Here is a 14,759-nt window from a genome sequence, read left to right as displayed (position 1 = left end):
AGATGGAGAGACCAACAGAAAGACTGACAGACAGACCGAGAGACAGGAACGTTACGTACGCTATACAAAACCACAATTGGAAGTGTATTCTGTGATACAGTGTGTTCCATTAATTTGGAAACTCACCATAAACACATTTTCAATGTTTTTTTTACGTGGATGTTATTTGCGTTTTGCAAGGAACGCCCCCCCAGAGGTAGCGCCATTAACAGCTGGCCACCTTCGTCTCCCCAGTGCTGATGTTTACACACCGCACCCCAGTTGGTCATTTAAGGCCGAGTGGACCTAGAGAAGGCCCATGACTGGCTTAGACGTCAGGTCAACGATGGTGGCCGTGAGCGGGAATCGAACTTGGGCCGCAGGGTTCGTAGCGCATTAACCGCTGCACTACCCGCTCCCCAAAGACAAAACCCCCCCCTGCCCCCATCTAGCCTGTAACAGACTGTAGGGGCAAGTGCTGTTAGCGAGCACCTATGAAGGCCGGCACGGCACACGAGCGGGCGGGTGGCCAGCACCACGCCCGGGCCTGCCTTTTGTCCCCCGAGGTGGCGATGTTTACGCACCGAACCGGGTGCTCATTTGAGGCCGAGTCGACCTAGGGGAGGGCCCAGGACCGGTTAGGACAGGGGTCGGCAACCAAAATAACAAGAAGAGCCATTTCTTTCCAATTCGGTACAAAATTCAGTATTTCAAGAGCCACAATGCATCTGAGTACATACTGTACATACGTACATATCGTCAAGAAGCAGCCCGTAGGTTGCCGACCCCTGGGTTAGGATAATCGTCATTGATGTTGGCCACGAGTAATAAATCAAGCCCGCGTCGCCAGGTTAGCTACACTGCCGCTCTAACCCCCCCCCACAAACACACACATAATGTACCGCGTACTCGCTATTACAACGAGAGAAACCACCGCACGCTTCCAGGTAACACGCACACGCAGCACGGTCCGACGACACCACAAAGGATCAGGCGCGCTTGGTGCGCAGAAACGACGCAGTCACCCCGGGCACCGGTTCACCTGCATTGCGAGCACGCAGAAGAACTCTCGTGCAAATGCCCACAGGAGGGAGACTTCCTTATTAATTTGTGTTTTAGTAAATGGTGTAAAAGATTTCAAGGGCTGTAAAGGGAGGTTTTGCATAGAATGCCATGACAAGCGTATTTACAGATCGTAAAATAGGAAAATGCGTGCTGGTTACTCATTCGTCCGAGGATCATTAAAGAGCCTGTCAAATGATGGGGCGGGCAAGAGGATAGTTTTCCCTCCACAGATGGAGTGGCTAAGACCTCCACTGCTCAGTTTATGAGTTAATCAGAGTATTTATTTAACCTGGGAGGAATCTGACGAGCTAGAAAAGTAGGGGCAGGTCACAATGTTAACAACAAATACAAAGACACAAAACGGGAGTGCAACGTATAGCCAATCACAAAAAAAAATTATAGACACATTCAACTAAACTAATTGTATCTTACCAGGTAAAGCCCACTATAGTATTAACTTATTTTATAGAAGCAACCAGGCCACCCACCCCCCCCGCCACCGTCCCCAGACGCCACCACCTACAGCCTCCATTTCGCCAAACCAACATTGCCAGCGTGATGAAGTATGGCGAAAAAAGAATAACCCCCTTGATCGACAAAGTGTGGGGAAACCTTCATCCAGCAGTGGATTGACACGGGGCCACTAAATCACTGTACCGTTCAATTGATTAAATGGAAATGACAAATGCCCTCTGTGACTCATTGAGAACTAAACCACCCAGGCTCGGTCAAATTTAAGCGCAATTAGCGAAAGGCCAGGACAAGAAATACGTGATAAAATAAATGTCCATGTCACCACCGCCAACAACACCAGCAGCGACGTTTTGTTCCATCAGTATTCCGAATCAACATTTACAGCAGCGTGTGTTTAAAAGCAGGAAAAAAAACCCGTTCTGGCTTCAACTTTCTGAATCCCATCAGCAAAATGCGGCCACCAGTTAGTTGTCATCATTTTTTTTTACGAATTCCCCACGCGTGGACGGATGAGTTGGAAGCAACCTGAAGAGGGGGGGGGGGGGGTAGGGCACGGGGGGCGCATGCCCACAAACTCCACAGCTCCCAGCGGTGCTGGCCCGGCGTTTTAACCCCGGCCTCGCACCAGCCGGGCAGCCAGCCCCCCCCCGCGAGACTCCACCGCAGCTGTCTCGAAAGTCGCCGGCAGGATAAATTTAGCGAGAAAAAGTCGGCGAGCTAGCAGCAGCAAAAAACAACAAAACAACACGAAAGGGCGAGCCGCGTTTACCTGGCTCCGCGTGCCACGTAGGCTCGTGCCCTTGGCGATGGCAGGGAAGCAGCGGGAGGCTTGATCCGGGCCCAAAGAAGTACGTTCCCGTGTAGCTCAGGTTCCTTCCGCCGTAGGCCATGGAGGGGGCCATCGCGTCCGCAAAGCCGTGGGGTGCCCGCGGCTGCTGTGGCCGTAGCCGGGGCGGCTGCGGTGGCGGCACCACCGCAAGCCGAGACGCGAACAAGCGGGGGCCCAGCAGGGAGGGGTGCGTGCGATTGCGCCGGGAGGTCGGCGCCGGCTCCAGGGTCATCCCCGTCCTGAGCGGCCGCGCCCCGGGCCCGAGATCGTACGGCGGGCGCTTGTCGGCCGCGCGCGACCGGTCGGCGCCCGGCCGCTTCGTCGACAGGTCCAGCGGGACGTCGTCGTCGGCAGTAGACGACGACGCCGACGACGAGGCCGCCGGTACGAAGTCCACGCCGCCCGCCGTTACCGACGGCTGGAAGCCGACGCCGGTCAGGAAGCATCCCGAGTACGGGACGGAGAAGGAGGGGGGCGGCGGCGCGATACGCCGGCAGTCCAGGGGCTCGGCCGGGGGGCTCCACGGCACCTGCGGCAGCGTCCCGGCCGTCTGCTGGTAGCCCACGCCCTGCGCCGCCAGGGCACCGTCGCCCCCGGACTTGCTCTGCAGCACGGCTCCCGACACCGACGACGCCGCCGCCAACGCCGCCGACGCCGCCGACAGAATGGGCGGCGCGGCGGAGACGACCACGGGAGGCCGCCTGCAGTCCCGGATCGCGGCTAAGGGGCACTTGCAGGCGTCGGCGCGCGAGTTGGCGAACGCCTCGGCCTCCGCCCGCTCCACTCCCGGGGCACCGCCGGTGACGGCGGAGGCGGGCGGGTGCAGGGAGGCCGCGTCCGTCTCGGACAGCATGGAGCCCTGCGCCAGCGAGCAGTCCTGGCCCGGCCCGGCCGACGCTGCCAAGCACGGGCTGCGTCTGTTCACCAGCGTGCTGCTGCCCCTCGGCTGCTGCTGCTGCTGTTGCTGCGGCTGCTGCTGCTGCCGCTGCACTCCACTACCACTGCCGCCGCTGGCTATCGCTCGATGCCTCTCGGGCACCGGCGGCGCCGGCTGCGGAGCGCACGGAGCGGCCAGTGCCAGGTCGTCGTCGTCACGCTCCAGCAGCAGGTTCACCAGCGCTTCCGCGTTCAAGCTGGCCACCCGGCGCTTCCTCACCGGCTGCCCGTCGTCGGGCGCCTCCCTTAAACCGCGCCACCGGTGGTTCGGCTCGTGCTGCTGCTGGCCGTGGCCGCCGTGAGCGCGGCGACGGACCCCCGGCAGGCGGGCAGCCCAGCCGCCGACGTCGTAGCCGTCCTCCTCCTCCTCGTAGTCGTCGTCGTCGTCGTCCGAGCTGGGAGCCCCTCGCCGCTTGTGGCTCCTGCGCGCCGCCCCCCGCGGGGGGCCGCACGCGAAGAGCGCGACGGCGGCCTTGCGCTTTCTGGGCGCCACGTCGGCGGCGCTCAACCCCTTGGCGTCACCCTCCTTCGCACGCTCGCGCTGCTGCAGCTGCTGGTGCTGCTGGTAGGAAGGCGGTGGGGGTCGCGGCGGCGAGGGCACGAGCCCGCCATCGCCCTTGGGCACGTCAGACGACGCGCCGGCCAAGCGGAACGCCGAGAACCGCTTGCGCAGGGGGTAGGTCTTCCACACGCCGCTCGAGTGCGACGAGTCATCGACGTCGCCCCTTCTCGCCGCGGTCGCGACGGCGGCGGCGGCAGAGGCGGCGGCCGCCCTACTCGCCTGCTGCAGGTCGCTGTCACAGGGCGGGCCCAGCCACACCTGCAGCAGGGGGCTCTGCATGTGGCCGTGCGCGCGTCCCGCCAGGGCTGACGCCATCGCACCGCCTGCGCCCCTGCGGAGGAGAGGCGTACATGGTGGCAGGCGGGGGGGGGGGGGAGCGGGTTCTGTTAGACTCTTCGGGCACCAGCGCCCACGATGGCCCTACCTGCTGCTAGAGGCACAGCGCAAGCGGCACACGTACGTACCGACGCCGTCAGAAAATGTGCACGCCGCTGTTGGGTGCCATCCATGTGTAAAACACGATTATTCTTATTACACAAATTTAGAATTTAATTCCTCCAGCACCGGAGTTCATGTGCCGTGTACGAATGTGCAGCCCCTTGCAAGAGCAAGTGGTCAGGTGTGGCCATATCTCTGGGTACTTAAAAACTATAAACTGTTGCTTTTTTATTTTTACCAGGTAAGGCCCACTGAGCTGCACAACTCTTTTTCAGAGGTGACCTGGCCACAAATGATAGCTCGTTGATTCTAAATGTGGAGGGAATAACCAGAGGACCCGGATAAACATCCACACAACCACGGGGAGAACACGCAAACTCCAAATATACAGCAGGCATCGGGGGTGGGGATCGATCCCACGACCTCCTGTGTACCAGGCGAGGCAGTTAACAGCTCGCCAACGAGATGTTCTCCGTGGTGCATCCTCAGCCAATCAATCATCCAATTTCCTTCCGCTGATTCAGACTCTCCGGGAAAGAAGGGGGCTCATCTTGTTGATAGCCAAGCTTAATTCACTGCCGCACACGTACGCGCACGCACACAGACAAAGACCCCCGTATAGCCTCTTCAGGCCGCTGGAGCAAAGGGCTGTTAGAGAGAGCGCATATGGCGAACAGCATGGTGCAAAGGGCGGCGGTGTGGCCAGCACCACGCCTGGCTAACCTTTGTCTGCCCGTTGCCGAGGTTTGCATTAGGTACTCATTTCAGGCCGAGTCTACCGAGGGGAAGCCTTGGACTGGTTCTGATAATCATAACTGATATAGGCCATGGCCTGGAATCCAAGTCGGGTGCACCTGGATCGTAAACGCAGCTCGCCACAACTACCGTGTCAGCGCATCAACATCACAAACACACCACATGGGCAAAGACCCCACCCACCCCCCCCCATCTAGCCATCAAGACTAAGACAGGGCGAGTGCCCTCACACGCACGCACGCAAAGTCTCTATGCAGATGCGACGGCCGGCGTTTGCAATATCCCAGAGAATCCGGTGAGCGAGCGGAACGCAAGCGTGGCTAACGGGGCCCGCCGGCATCTGTATCCCGCGCGTCACTCGCAGAGGAGGAGGGCGCCGACGGGAGGTGCCAAGAGGAGGGTCGGGCGGGCGGGCGGGCGGTTCGCACAGGTGGCGGGAATTAAGAGCGAAGGAGCATTCCGTTTGTCTTGTAAGGAGACGAGCCAGACGAAACCGCCCGGCTCTGTCAGGGCCCATTACTTAGTCCAGTAAGGGGGGGGGGGGGAGGCAGTGTGCGAGAGATAGCGGAACGGAGCGGAGTGGTGGGGGAGTGTTGAGTGAGTGAGCGTGTGTGGGTGTGTGGGTGGGTGGGTGGGTGACCGAGTGCTTTGGCGAGTGGGTGGATTGCCAAGTGACCACTCGGGCGTGTGGTGGATTGGTGAGTGAGCGAGGGGGGTGGATTGGTGAGCGAATGAGTGGACCGATGACTGAGTGAACTGAGTCGGTGAGTGGATAGGCAAGTGGGTGGACCGGTAAATGAGTGGATGGATGGACTGGTGAGTGAGTGGGTGAGTGGATAGGGAAGTGGGTGAATTGGCGAATGAGCGGGGTGGATGGATTGGCGAGCGAGCGAGTCGGTGGGTGGAGTGGTGAGTGAGTGGATGGAATGGTGAGTGAGTGGGTGGGTGGATGGTAAGTGGGTGTATCGTGGAGCGAGTGAGGTGATGTTTGAGTGAATGATTGGATTGCTGTCGAACGAGAGTGATTGGATTATTCTTTGAAGGTGTGGGTCGGTATTTGAGGAAGCGAGTGTTTGACAGTGTGACCCAGTTTGTGGATTTGTGAGCGAGATAGTGCGATTGAGAGAGCCGGTGTCAGATTCAACGCCTGAGTTAGTGGGTTGGCGTTTTGTTACAGCACTTGAGTCGACGAGTCACTGGTCTTCACACGTTCCGGTGTTCGGTGGGCGCGAATAGTCGCACGATGCAGCTTGTCAAAATCAGAGTCTTTATTTAGACTGCAGAAGAAATCCGTGGAGCTATGAAGCTCTGTTTCACGGATGTCCAGCATGCGACCGACTGGCCATGAAGGGGCAGTGACCGCGAGCAGGAAACCAACCAGGCGAGCGAGCGAGCGAGCGAACGAACGGACGCCCACTCCCCATAGTGCGATTGAAACATCGCGACGGAGCGTTTCCACGCCACGTTTGACCGCCGAGCGATCAGCCGCCCTGGCCTCACCGACCTCGGGTTTTTCCCGGCCAGCTGTGGCCAAGCCTCGGCCTCCACGGAGGCTCGCGAAAGACGATGACACCCGGAGCGCGTACGGCAGCGAGCGCACACAAAGCCAAAAGCGTAAAGCTCCCCCTGCTAGGATCGAGTGTTATTAGAGAGCACCTCCAAAGGTCAAAGAAAAAGATCCCCTCCACACCCCACCCTCACCCCATAGCCTGTGCAGGCTGTTGGAGAGAGTGCCGTTCGTGAGCACCTGTGAAAGCCGGAACAGCACACGATATTTTTTCTTTACGATTTTTATTTTATCAGGTAAGGCCCACCGAGTTGTACAGCACTTTTTCAGACGCGACATGGCCACACGTGAGAGCTCAAAGAAGTTAATAGCAGCCAAACCCCTCTAAACGCACGTGGATTCCAAATGTGGGAGGGATTAACCAGAGGACCCGGAGAAACATCCCTCCAAATATACAGCAGGCGTCAGGGTCTGGATCAAACCCACGACCTCCTGCATACCAGGTGAGGTAGTTAACATCTCGCCACGTTGGTGTCGCGAACACCATGCCCGGCTGCCTTTGCCTCCCCAGCGCTGTCGTTTACACACACCTCATCAGATTCTTGCTCGTTTAGGCCGAGTCAACCTAGAGGAAGCCGAGCACTGGTTCTGGACACCGTGTGGCAGTGAAATGGAGCATGGCCAGAAGCTGAACCCGGTGCATTAACCACCGCGTTTGCTTCTCAACGACACATGCACGCAGACGTGTGCACGCGTACGTGTGCACGCGTACGTGTGCACGCGTACGTGTACGTGTGCACGCACACGTGTGCACGCACCCACACAGAGATGGCCCATGTAGCCCTGCATGACTGTCGGGGCGAGCGCTGTTAGCGAGTAATTATTAAGGGCTGAACGGTACAAAAGTCAGTGGTGCGGTAAGGGTTACGCAGGATTGGGTTTATGGTCGCCCCATTGCGGTTCCTTTAAACACCGTACCATACACTCGTTTAAGGCTGAGTCGACCTATGGGAGGGCTCGCGACTGGTTCAGATAGGTTCAGATCATTTGCGTTGGTTGTTAGCCATGTAACTGGGAATTGATTTCAAGTGGCTGGGGTTTGCAACGCAGTGCGCTAATCACTGTGCTCGCGCGCTCCCCACAGATACACACGCTCACATGTGCACAAAGACAAAGATCCCCCGTGTGGCCTCAGACTGTTGGGGCAAGCGCTGTTCGCGAGTGGCGCCTATGAAGGCCGGCACGGCACGCGACGGGGTGGGTGGCAAACACCACGCCCGACGGCCTTTGTCTCCCTCGTGGCGATGTTTTACACGCCGCACCAGGTACTCGCATTTGAGGCCGAGTGGACCAAGCACCTGCACACGTTCCAAAGCCTTGCAGAGGGAAGCTCAAGAAAGCACACGGCGGCGGCCCACACACGCACGCGCAGGACGGCAGAACGAGCCGACAGGGGGGGTTGTTTTTTTTTATGGTCGGCACGAACATTACATGGCCATGGGAGTGTGCAGGCGGTGCAATTGCACCGCGGTACACGGGCCGAAGGGGCCCAGGAAACGGGGCTACAAAAGGAGGGGTGACGGAGGTTGGAGGGCCGCAACTCCATTTGAGGGCTCGTGCCACGGACATCACGCCACTGGCTTACACAGAGGCCTACAATCATGCGAGAGAGGCCTATCGGTCTTACACAGATCCAGGGACACGATAACGATGCTACCGATGGTAACGGTAGCGCGGTGGAGGGGGGCAGGCGCCCGTTCAACAAGACCTCCACTAAGCGGACGTCTTGTCAAGTCCTATTTAAAATCAGGGCTGCGTGCCGACCCCCCCCCCCCCCCGGCCGCAGCTCTCGCTGCCACTTAACGGTCCCCTTTGCTCTCACCGCCACCGTCAAGGCGCAAAGAAATGCAGGCGGCCTCCCTCCTCCTCCTGCCGCTGCTACTCTTCCTCGAAAAACAGCCGGGCCACGAGTCCAATCAATCAGCGCGCGGCAGGCAAAGCAGAGGGAGTTATCGGGAGGGATGTTACGGCCGCTAAATTGGAGGGGAAGGGATGCTCGGGTTGAGGGTGGGGAGGGGGCCACGTTGGTGAGGTGCAGGGGATGGAGAAATCTCTTGGATGAAATTTATTTATTTAATTTTGTGATCTGCCCCCAAGTGTCGAGGCCGATCTCCAATGGTCACACACGAGTGTGGGAAGTTGCCCCCCACCCTGCCTCATGCGTGCGTCCGGGTATCACGCACGCGACCCGCTGTCGATTTAGCCAGCAGTCGTACTCTAGGTCTGTGGATATCATTTTGGCATTCACGTAGTCCAGTTGACTAAAGCAGTACAATATTTAGGCTAATCTTCGCGCTTAAGTGTTACCACTGGAAGGTGTGTGTGGGTCGTGTGTAGGCCTTCATAGGTGCTCGCTAACAGCACTTGCCCCTACAGTCTGCAAATGCTATATGGGGGATCTTTGTCTTTGTGGTCGTGGGGGATTCTGTACTTCTACCACGCTGGTCAGTGTGGTTTGGTGAAGACCGGGAGCATAGCTGTTGGAATTAGAACTATGGTAACCACAATGCATTGTGCAGTACTGCCCCTCCACTATGCCCACCACATAGCCCCGCAGCCTATAACGCCCTATTGTGTGTAAGGTCACCCCCACCACCAACAACCAGCACTAACCGGTCTCAAAATCCTGCTTAGCTTCGAAAAGTTGGAGAGACTGGGCAAATCCCAGGTGGTTTGATCAAAAGAACCATCCTGCAAATTTTAAACCAAACCGCCTCCACGCATACGGAGGGGGGTTGGAGGACGATGTTCGAGCCAGGGGTGCGAATTCCACATTACTATTGCAGGGGCCAGTCTATCCATAACGCAACCAAAGAGCGAGGGGGAATATTTTGCACTCCCGTGCTTTCGGCGAGACGGCGGTTGGATTTGTCGTACGATTGCTTCCCCGAGAATTGCGTTCATCGGAACTGCAGCGGCCCGGGCAACTCCGATGGGGCCCATTGTGCTCGCCTCGGCACATTATCTTCATAATAGAAAGGGGGCAATTGTTTAAGAACGGCACTTTCATGTCATAACCTCCATATGACCCCCATTAAAAAAAATATTTGCGGAAGTGGCACAGCCTTTAAAAAAAAACATTAATTAGTGCCCCGCTTTATTTGGATGTTTTTTTTTTCTTTAGCCAATGGGACAAAAGGAGGGTTGAGGAGCGTGGGGGGGTGATTTTGGTGTGGGTGGGTAGCAGCGGAGAGTAGGGGCGGAGGCGGCCGTGGGGCGGAGAGGTGAGTAAGGTCAACGGTGGCTGCAGGTTATTCGGCGTTTGCCGAGCGGTCCTGCGCGGCAGGTGGAGACGCGGCCAATTATCAGCGGGCGGGGAGGGGGGGGGAGACTACCAGGTGCACAGACACCGCAGCAAGTCGGGGACCGCAGGAGGAGGGGGAGGGGAGGGTCACATGTGCGTATCTCGGTGTGGATACGAGCCTCGGGCCCTCCCCCCGGCAGTTCCGTTCGTGGGGCCACGCCGCCACGGGGTCTTCTACGCGGCCCAGGAGGGCGCACGCAGCTCACCGCTCCAGGGGCCAGCGGAGAGCGCGGGGGAGTTCTCTACCGCGCGCCACAACGCAGCGGCGGCAGCGGCACCGGCTTGCATTTACAAACGCGTCTAAATGCAAATGCTCCACCTCAATAGACTGCACACAGAGGACCGTGGGTGGGTGGGGGGGGACAGATGTGAGGAGGTAGGGGGAGGCTGGCAGGAGAGGAGAGGTGGCGAGGGTGAGCGCGAGGCCGAAGGTGGAGGGGAGGTTGTGGCCGCGTGACGCAGCGAGGAAGGTCAGTCGTAGGATCTCGCGTAGGTCGTGCCAAACGCGGCTCTGACAATGTTTTCGGGGAGGAACGCGCGCGTTGTTCGGCACAGCCATTCACGTCATTCCTGGAACGGACGAGAACGGGTCGCGATCTCCCTCGACCGCGAAGAGTTGTCGCCGGCTACTGCCGCTGATTAGCAATGCCGGCGGCGGCGGCAGCAGCAGCGCTTCCAGGCCACACAAAGACAAAGATCCCCCCGGCTAGCCCCAGACTGTTTGGGCCAAGTCCTGTTCGAGCACCGATGCAGGCCAGCACGGCACACGAGGGGGTGGGTGGCCAGGACCACATCCCCAGTGGCGATGTTTACACACTGCACCAGGTACTCATTCGAGACCGAGTTGACCTGGGAAACGGCGCAGGACCGGTTCAGATAATCGTCACCGGTGTTGGCAGTGAGCGCGGGAATCGAACTCAGGACAACGGGTTCATAGCGCAGCGCTAACCGCTACTTACCATAAACACACACACATGGTGGGGACCTCGCTCTGCATTATGTTTCTACGAAGCCACCCCCCCCCCCCGCCGGGCTCGCGTTGATATTCCAGCCATAAATACTGCATTGCGAGAGAGGGGCCCTGGTGGCGGAGAGACCTGCCCCCTCTGTTTTATGTATGGGCTGCGTTTCTCTTAGAAGGGTCGGAGTGCGCCTCTCCACAGGGGCCCCTCTGCGCCGGCGCGAAGTGGACACTGTCAAGAGCGACGGTCGGGGCGAGTCGAGAAGGGACTGCAACGATTATGATGGGTGGTGGTTTTGTACAACTGCTTTCGCACCGTTCGTAGCCAACCGCGCTAATCGGAGGTGCGGATGAAGGACACGCGACCACGGGGAGAAGATATTTCCGGCAGGCAAATTACTTGAAATGCGTGTCGATTCTAACTGTGGGAGGGAATAGCTGGAGGACCCGGAGAAAAATCTACGCAACCACGGAGAGAGAGACACGCAAATTCCAAATATAGAGCAGGCATCAAAGTCGAGAACTAACCCACGACCTCCTGTATACCAGGCGAGGCAGTTAACATCTCGCCACCGTAGCAGTATTGTACTTCTGTTGTTAATTTCAAAAATTTTTGCTAACCTTTTCTATACTTTGCAACGCGATTGTGTTTTTGTGTTGTTAGTTGTTGCAACTTTCTGACCAGCCCCTCCTGGACATCTGTGAAAAAGAGCAGGATAAATAAAGAATCCGATTCTGGTGGTGGATGTTGGTGGCTGTGCGCTGAAGCACCTACATAGGCAGCATGACTTGAAGAGAATAGGTTCGAAACCTGGGCTATGACTGAAAGAAAAAAATCATTTTTAAGCTCATGCTCCTTTCGAATTCCTAGCACCGCACGTGATATGGACAACTTCTACGTAATCCTTCCCATTCACCATGCTCACCGTGGTGGACCAATCACAGTCGAAGGCTCCGTGCGGTTGGAACTTTGGCGTGCACCCACCGACCGGTTCAATCCCCGTCAAAACTACCGCCGGATCATTTCGACCCCGCGACCTTCGGAAATTGATTATCCATTCTGAAAAACGATTGTGGAAAAATCGATTTATTTGACTCTCAATCAAAATATTAACCACTTAAAAATTGGTTCAAGCGAGCACGGGGAAGTGTTTATTTTCATCGGTTAGCCGGAGCCAGGGGTGGCAATTCCAGCTTTCTATGACAGGGGAGTCGCTCCAGAGGGAAAAAGTGGTACTTATAGACCACGGAGGGATATTTTTATTTTACCGGGTAAGACCCACCAAGCTATACAGCTCTTTTTCAGAAGCAACCTGGCCACAAAGGATAGGTCAACCAAGTGGCTTATCAGGTGGAAATTTATAGCAGCCAAATACTCTTAACGCGTGTCGATTATAAAATATGGGGCGGGGGGGGGGGCAGAGAGATATGCAAACACCAAACACACAGGAGGTGTGAAAGGGTGGGAATCGAACCCACGACCTCCTGCATACCAGGCGACGGAGTTAACATCTCCTAGCCACCGCAGATACAGCGGCTGAGCTAGCCCCCCCTCCGCCGCCGACTCCGACATGGACTCGAACTCACAACTTCGTTCCTCCCACATCACGAGGCGGAGAGAATATTCTGGATGGATTTATTTAATTAGAAGACGCAGAGGAGGGGGGGGGAAAGAGAGATTTATGGGTGTGACCAAAATAAGATTTATGGGTGCAACGATTAAATAAAAATTCAAAGAGCGACGCACACCCGGGGGGGTGTTCTAAACGGGAACGTCTTCTCTCTCTCTCGATGTTTCGTTGAATTTTTCTGCCCGTCGCTTGACATCAGCTCCCTTGACTCAAGAAGGAGGCTGCTCTGCATCCTCTTTGGAGAGAAACACTAAACCCCAACCCCCCCACCACCCCCCAACAGGTCCGTTTTGGGTTTTGCACAGAACCTCTCTAAAAGCTACGGGCTAGCCAAGCAGGCGGCGGTTAAACACCTGCCAAGCGCAGCATTGTTTCTGTTCGATCATGGACGGAGCGCAAATATCGTGAAATGACAACAATAAATAAAATATGTGAACCTTTCAATTTAAAGCTTTCGTGACTGCAGGTATTCATCTTCTTGGTTCTTTCGGTAAAGTCACGTAGAAGGGAAATAATAAAATAATAAAAAATACAAATAAAAACATAATAAAATAATTCTCACGACGTTTCGGCCACAAAGCAAGCAGCCGTCCTCAAGTGGAGAACAGGTCTGTCGAGAAGACAGAACAGGTCTGTCTTCTCGACACCTGAGATGGCCGAAAGGTCGTGAGAATTATTTTATCATGTTTTTATTTTTAATTATTTAATTTTTTCCATTCTAAATGACTTTACCGAAAGAACCAAGAAGAAGAGATATGTGAACCTGTTTCGAGAACAGCAAACACACACACGTGCCGTCTCCGTTACCGGTAGGAAGCGCGTCGCTGGAGGAGTGGCCTCCGTATGGCTTGGTGGTCGGCGCACTAGGCCCGCAAACCCGAACCCAAGAAATATTCACGTACCGATTCCACCTCCCCCGAGTTGCAATGTTCAGTTCTGCAGGCTGCAGAGGAACCGTCGCACGAGCGCCGTTAAGTGAACGTTCAAGACCCCAGTCATTAGGTGGTCACGCTCGGCCCTAAAACGAGCACGTGCTGCATGCGGCGCACAACCACCGGCAGCACATCACGTCACGGCCATCGTAGGTGCCCGCTAACAGCACTTGCACCGACAGTATCTAAGGGTTCAAGTAGGGCTGGGTGATAACGTGTCTTAGTCGTGTGTGTGTGTGCACGCGCATGGGTATATACATGTGTGTAGGTCGTCTCAGCCTCAAATGTGTACCTGGTGCGGCGTGTAAACGTCGCCACTCGGGAGACAAAGGCGGCCGGGGGTGGTGCTGGCCACCCACCCCCTCGTGTGCCATTGCCAGCTGTCATAGGTGCCCGCTAACAGTGCTTGCCCCAACTGCCGAGGCTATATGGGGGATCTTTGCTTTTGTCTTGTATTTTGAGGGGTGGTAGCGTAGTGGTTTGTTAGTCTGCTGGCACTATGTAAATTTCCAGCCACTTGTAACATCATTGGCGAGTGATCAGAACCGGTCCTGGGCCTCCTCTAGATAGACTCGGCCTTAAAAACTAATAACTGGTGCATGCCTCGCGCACACAAACAAGCCCCTCGCCACCTCGCCTCCTCCTCAACTCTTCCTTACCTCTCTCTGCTACCGGGTTGTCCAAATCACCTCGTCATTCGAGCACGTGGCTCAGAATGTGCTGCCCCCTTCCCACATTTTATGGATCGCGTGGAAAACCCTATTTTGATCTGGTCTGTGGACGTAATGAAGTGTCCCTGGCTTAGTAGAGTGGAATTGAATGGGTTGTTTTGACAGATCTGCTACTTTGCAATCCGTCCATAAGGGAGGGAAAAAAATAAAGGTGTTGACATTATGGAGGAATTGAATTTCCTTTTTCGTCTTCTAATAATAAAAATGGGTTAAGCCCCTTGATAAATCCAGTAACGGATGACGGCCTACCTACACCATGCTGGTCAGCGTGTGTTGGTCAAGGTGGGCAAGACACAAGGCCAGTTCGGACGTCGTTGGATAGCGTTGTTGGCGGTGGCCAGGAATCGGAACTCAGGGCACCGGGTTCATAGCGCAGCACCCTAACCACAGCGCCACCGTTCCCTCGATTGAACGCTCAGGAAGTTCTGGATGACATCGTCATCAGCGCTTAAATCACCAACAACGACCTCAATAAAACCGCGAAATACAAAGGGTTCTGCGTTCAAGCATTGGGCCACGCGTTGGTTGGTACGGTTGTCAGACCTTTCAGTTCCTGCAGAAGCTCGCAGCAAAAACGTTTAGAGCGAAAATCGA

At 56.3% G+C, this 14,759-nt stretch overlaps 1 protein-coding gene across 2 annotated transcripts in view; it reads right to left on the bottom strand.

Annotated features, from left to right (window-relative positions):
• Positions 1-14,759, bottom strand: part of LOC144729611 (uncharacterized) — a 76,927-nt gene that overhangs the window by 43,651 nt on the left and 18,517 nt on the right. For both annotated transcript variants that reach the window (XM_078609993.1, XM_078609992.1), the window contains exon 2: positions 2,288-4,176. In XM_078609993.1, the coding sequence (XP_078466119.1) occupies positions 2,288-4,160 (1,873 nt within the window). In that variant the 5' untranslated portion in view covers positions 4,161-4,176. The remainder of the gene's footprint in view (positions 1-2,287; positions 4,177-14,759) is intronic.

This window comes from Lampetra planeri, chromosome 33 (genome assembly GCF_965212315.1).
Source record: "Lampetra planeri chromosome 33, kcLamPlan1.2.h2, whole genome shotgun sequence".
Taxonomy (NCBI): Eukaryota; Metazoa; Chordata; class Hyperoartia; order Petromyzontiformes; family Petromyzontidae; genus Lampetra; species Lampetra planeri.
The sequence above is the reverse complement of the archived record's forward strand: the minus strand, read 5'-3'. Positions and strand labels throughout refer to the sequence as shown.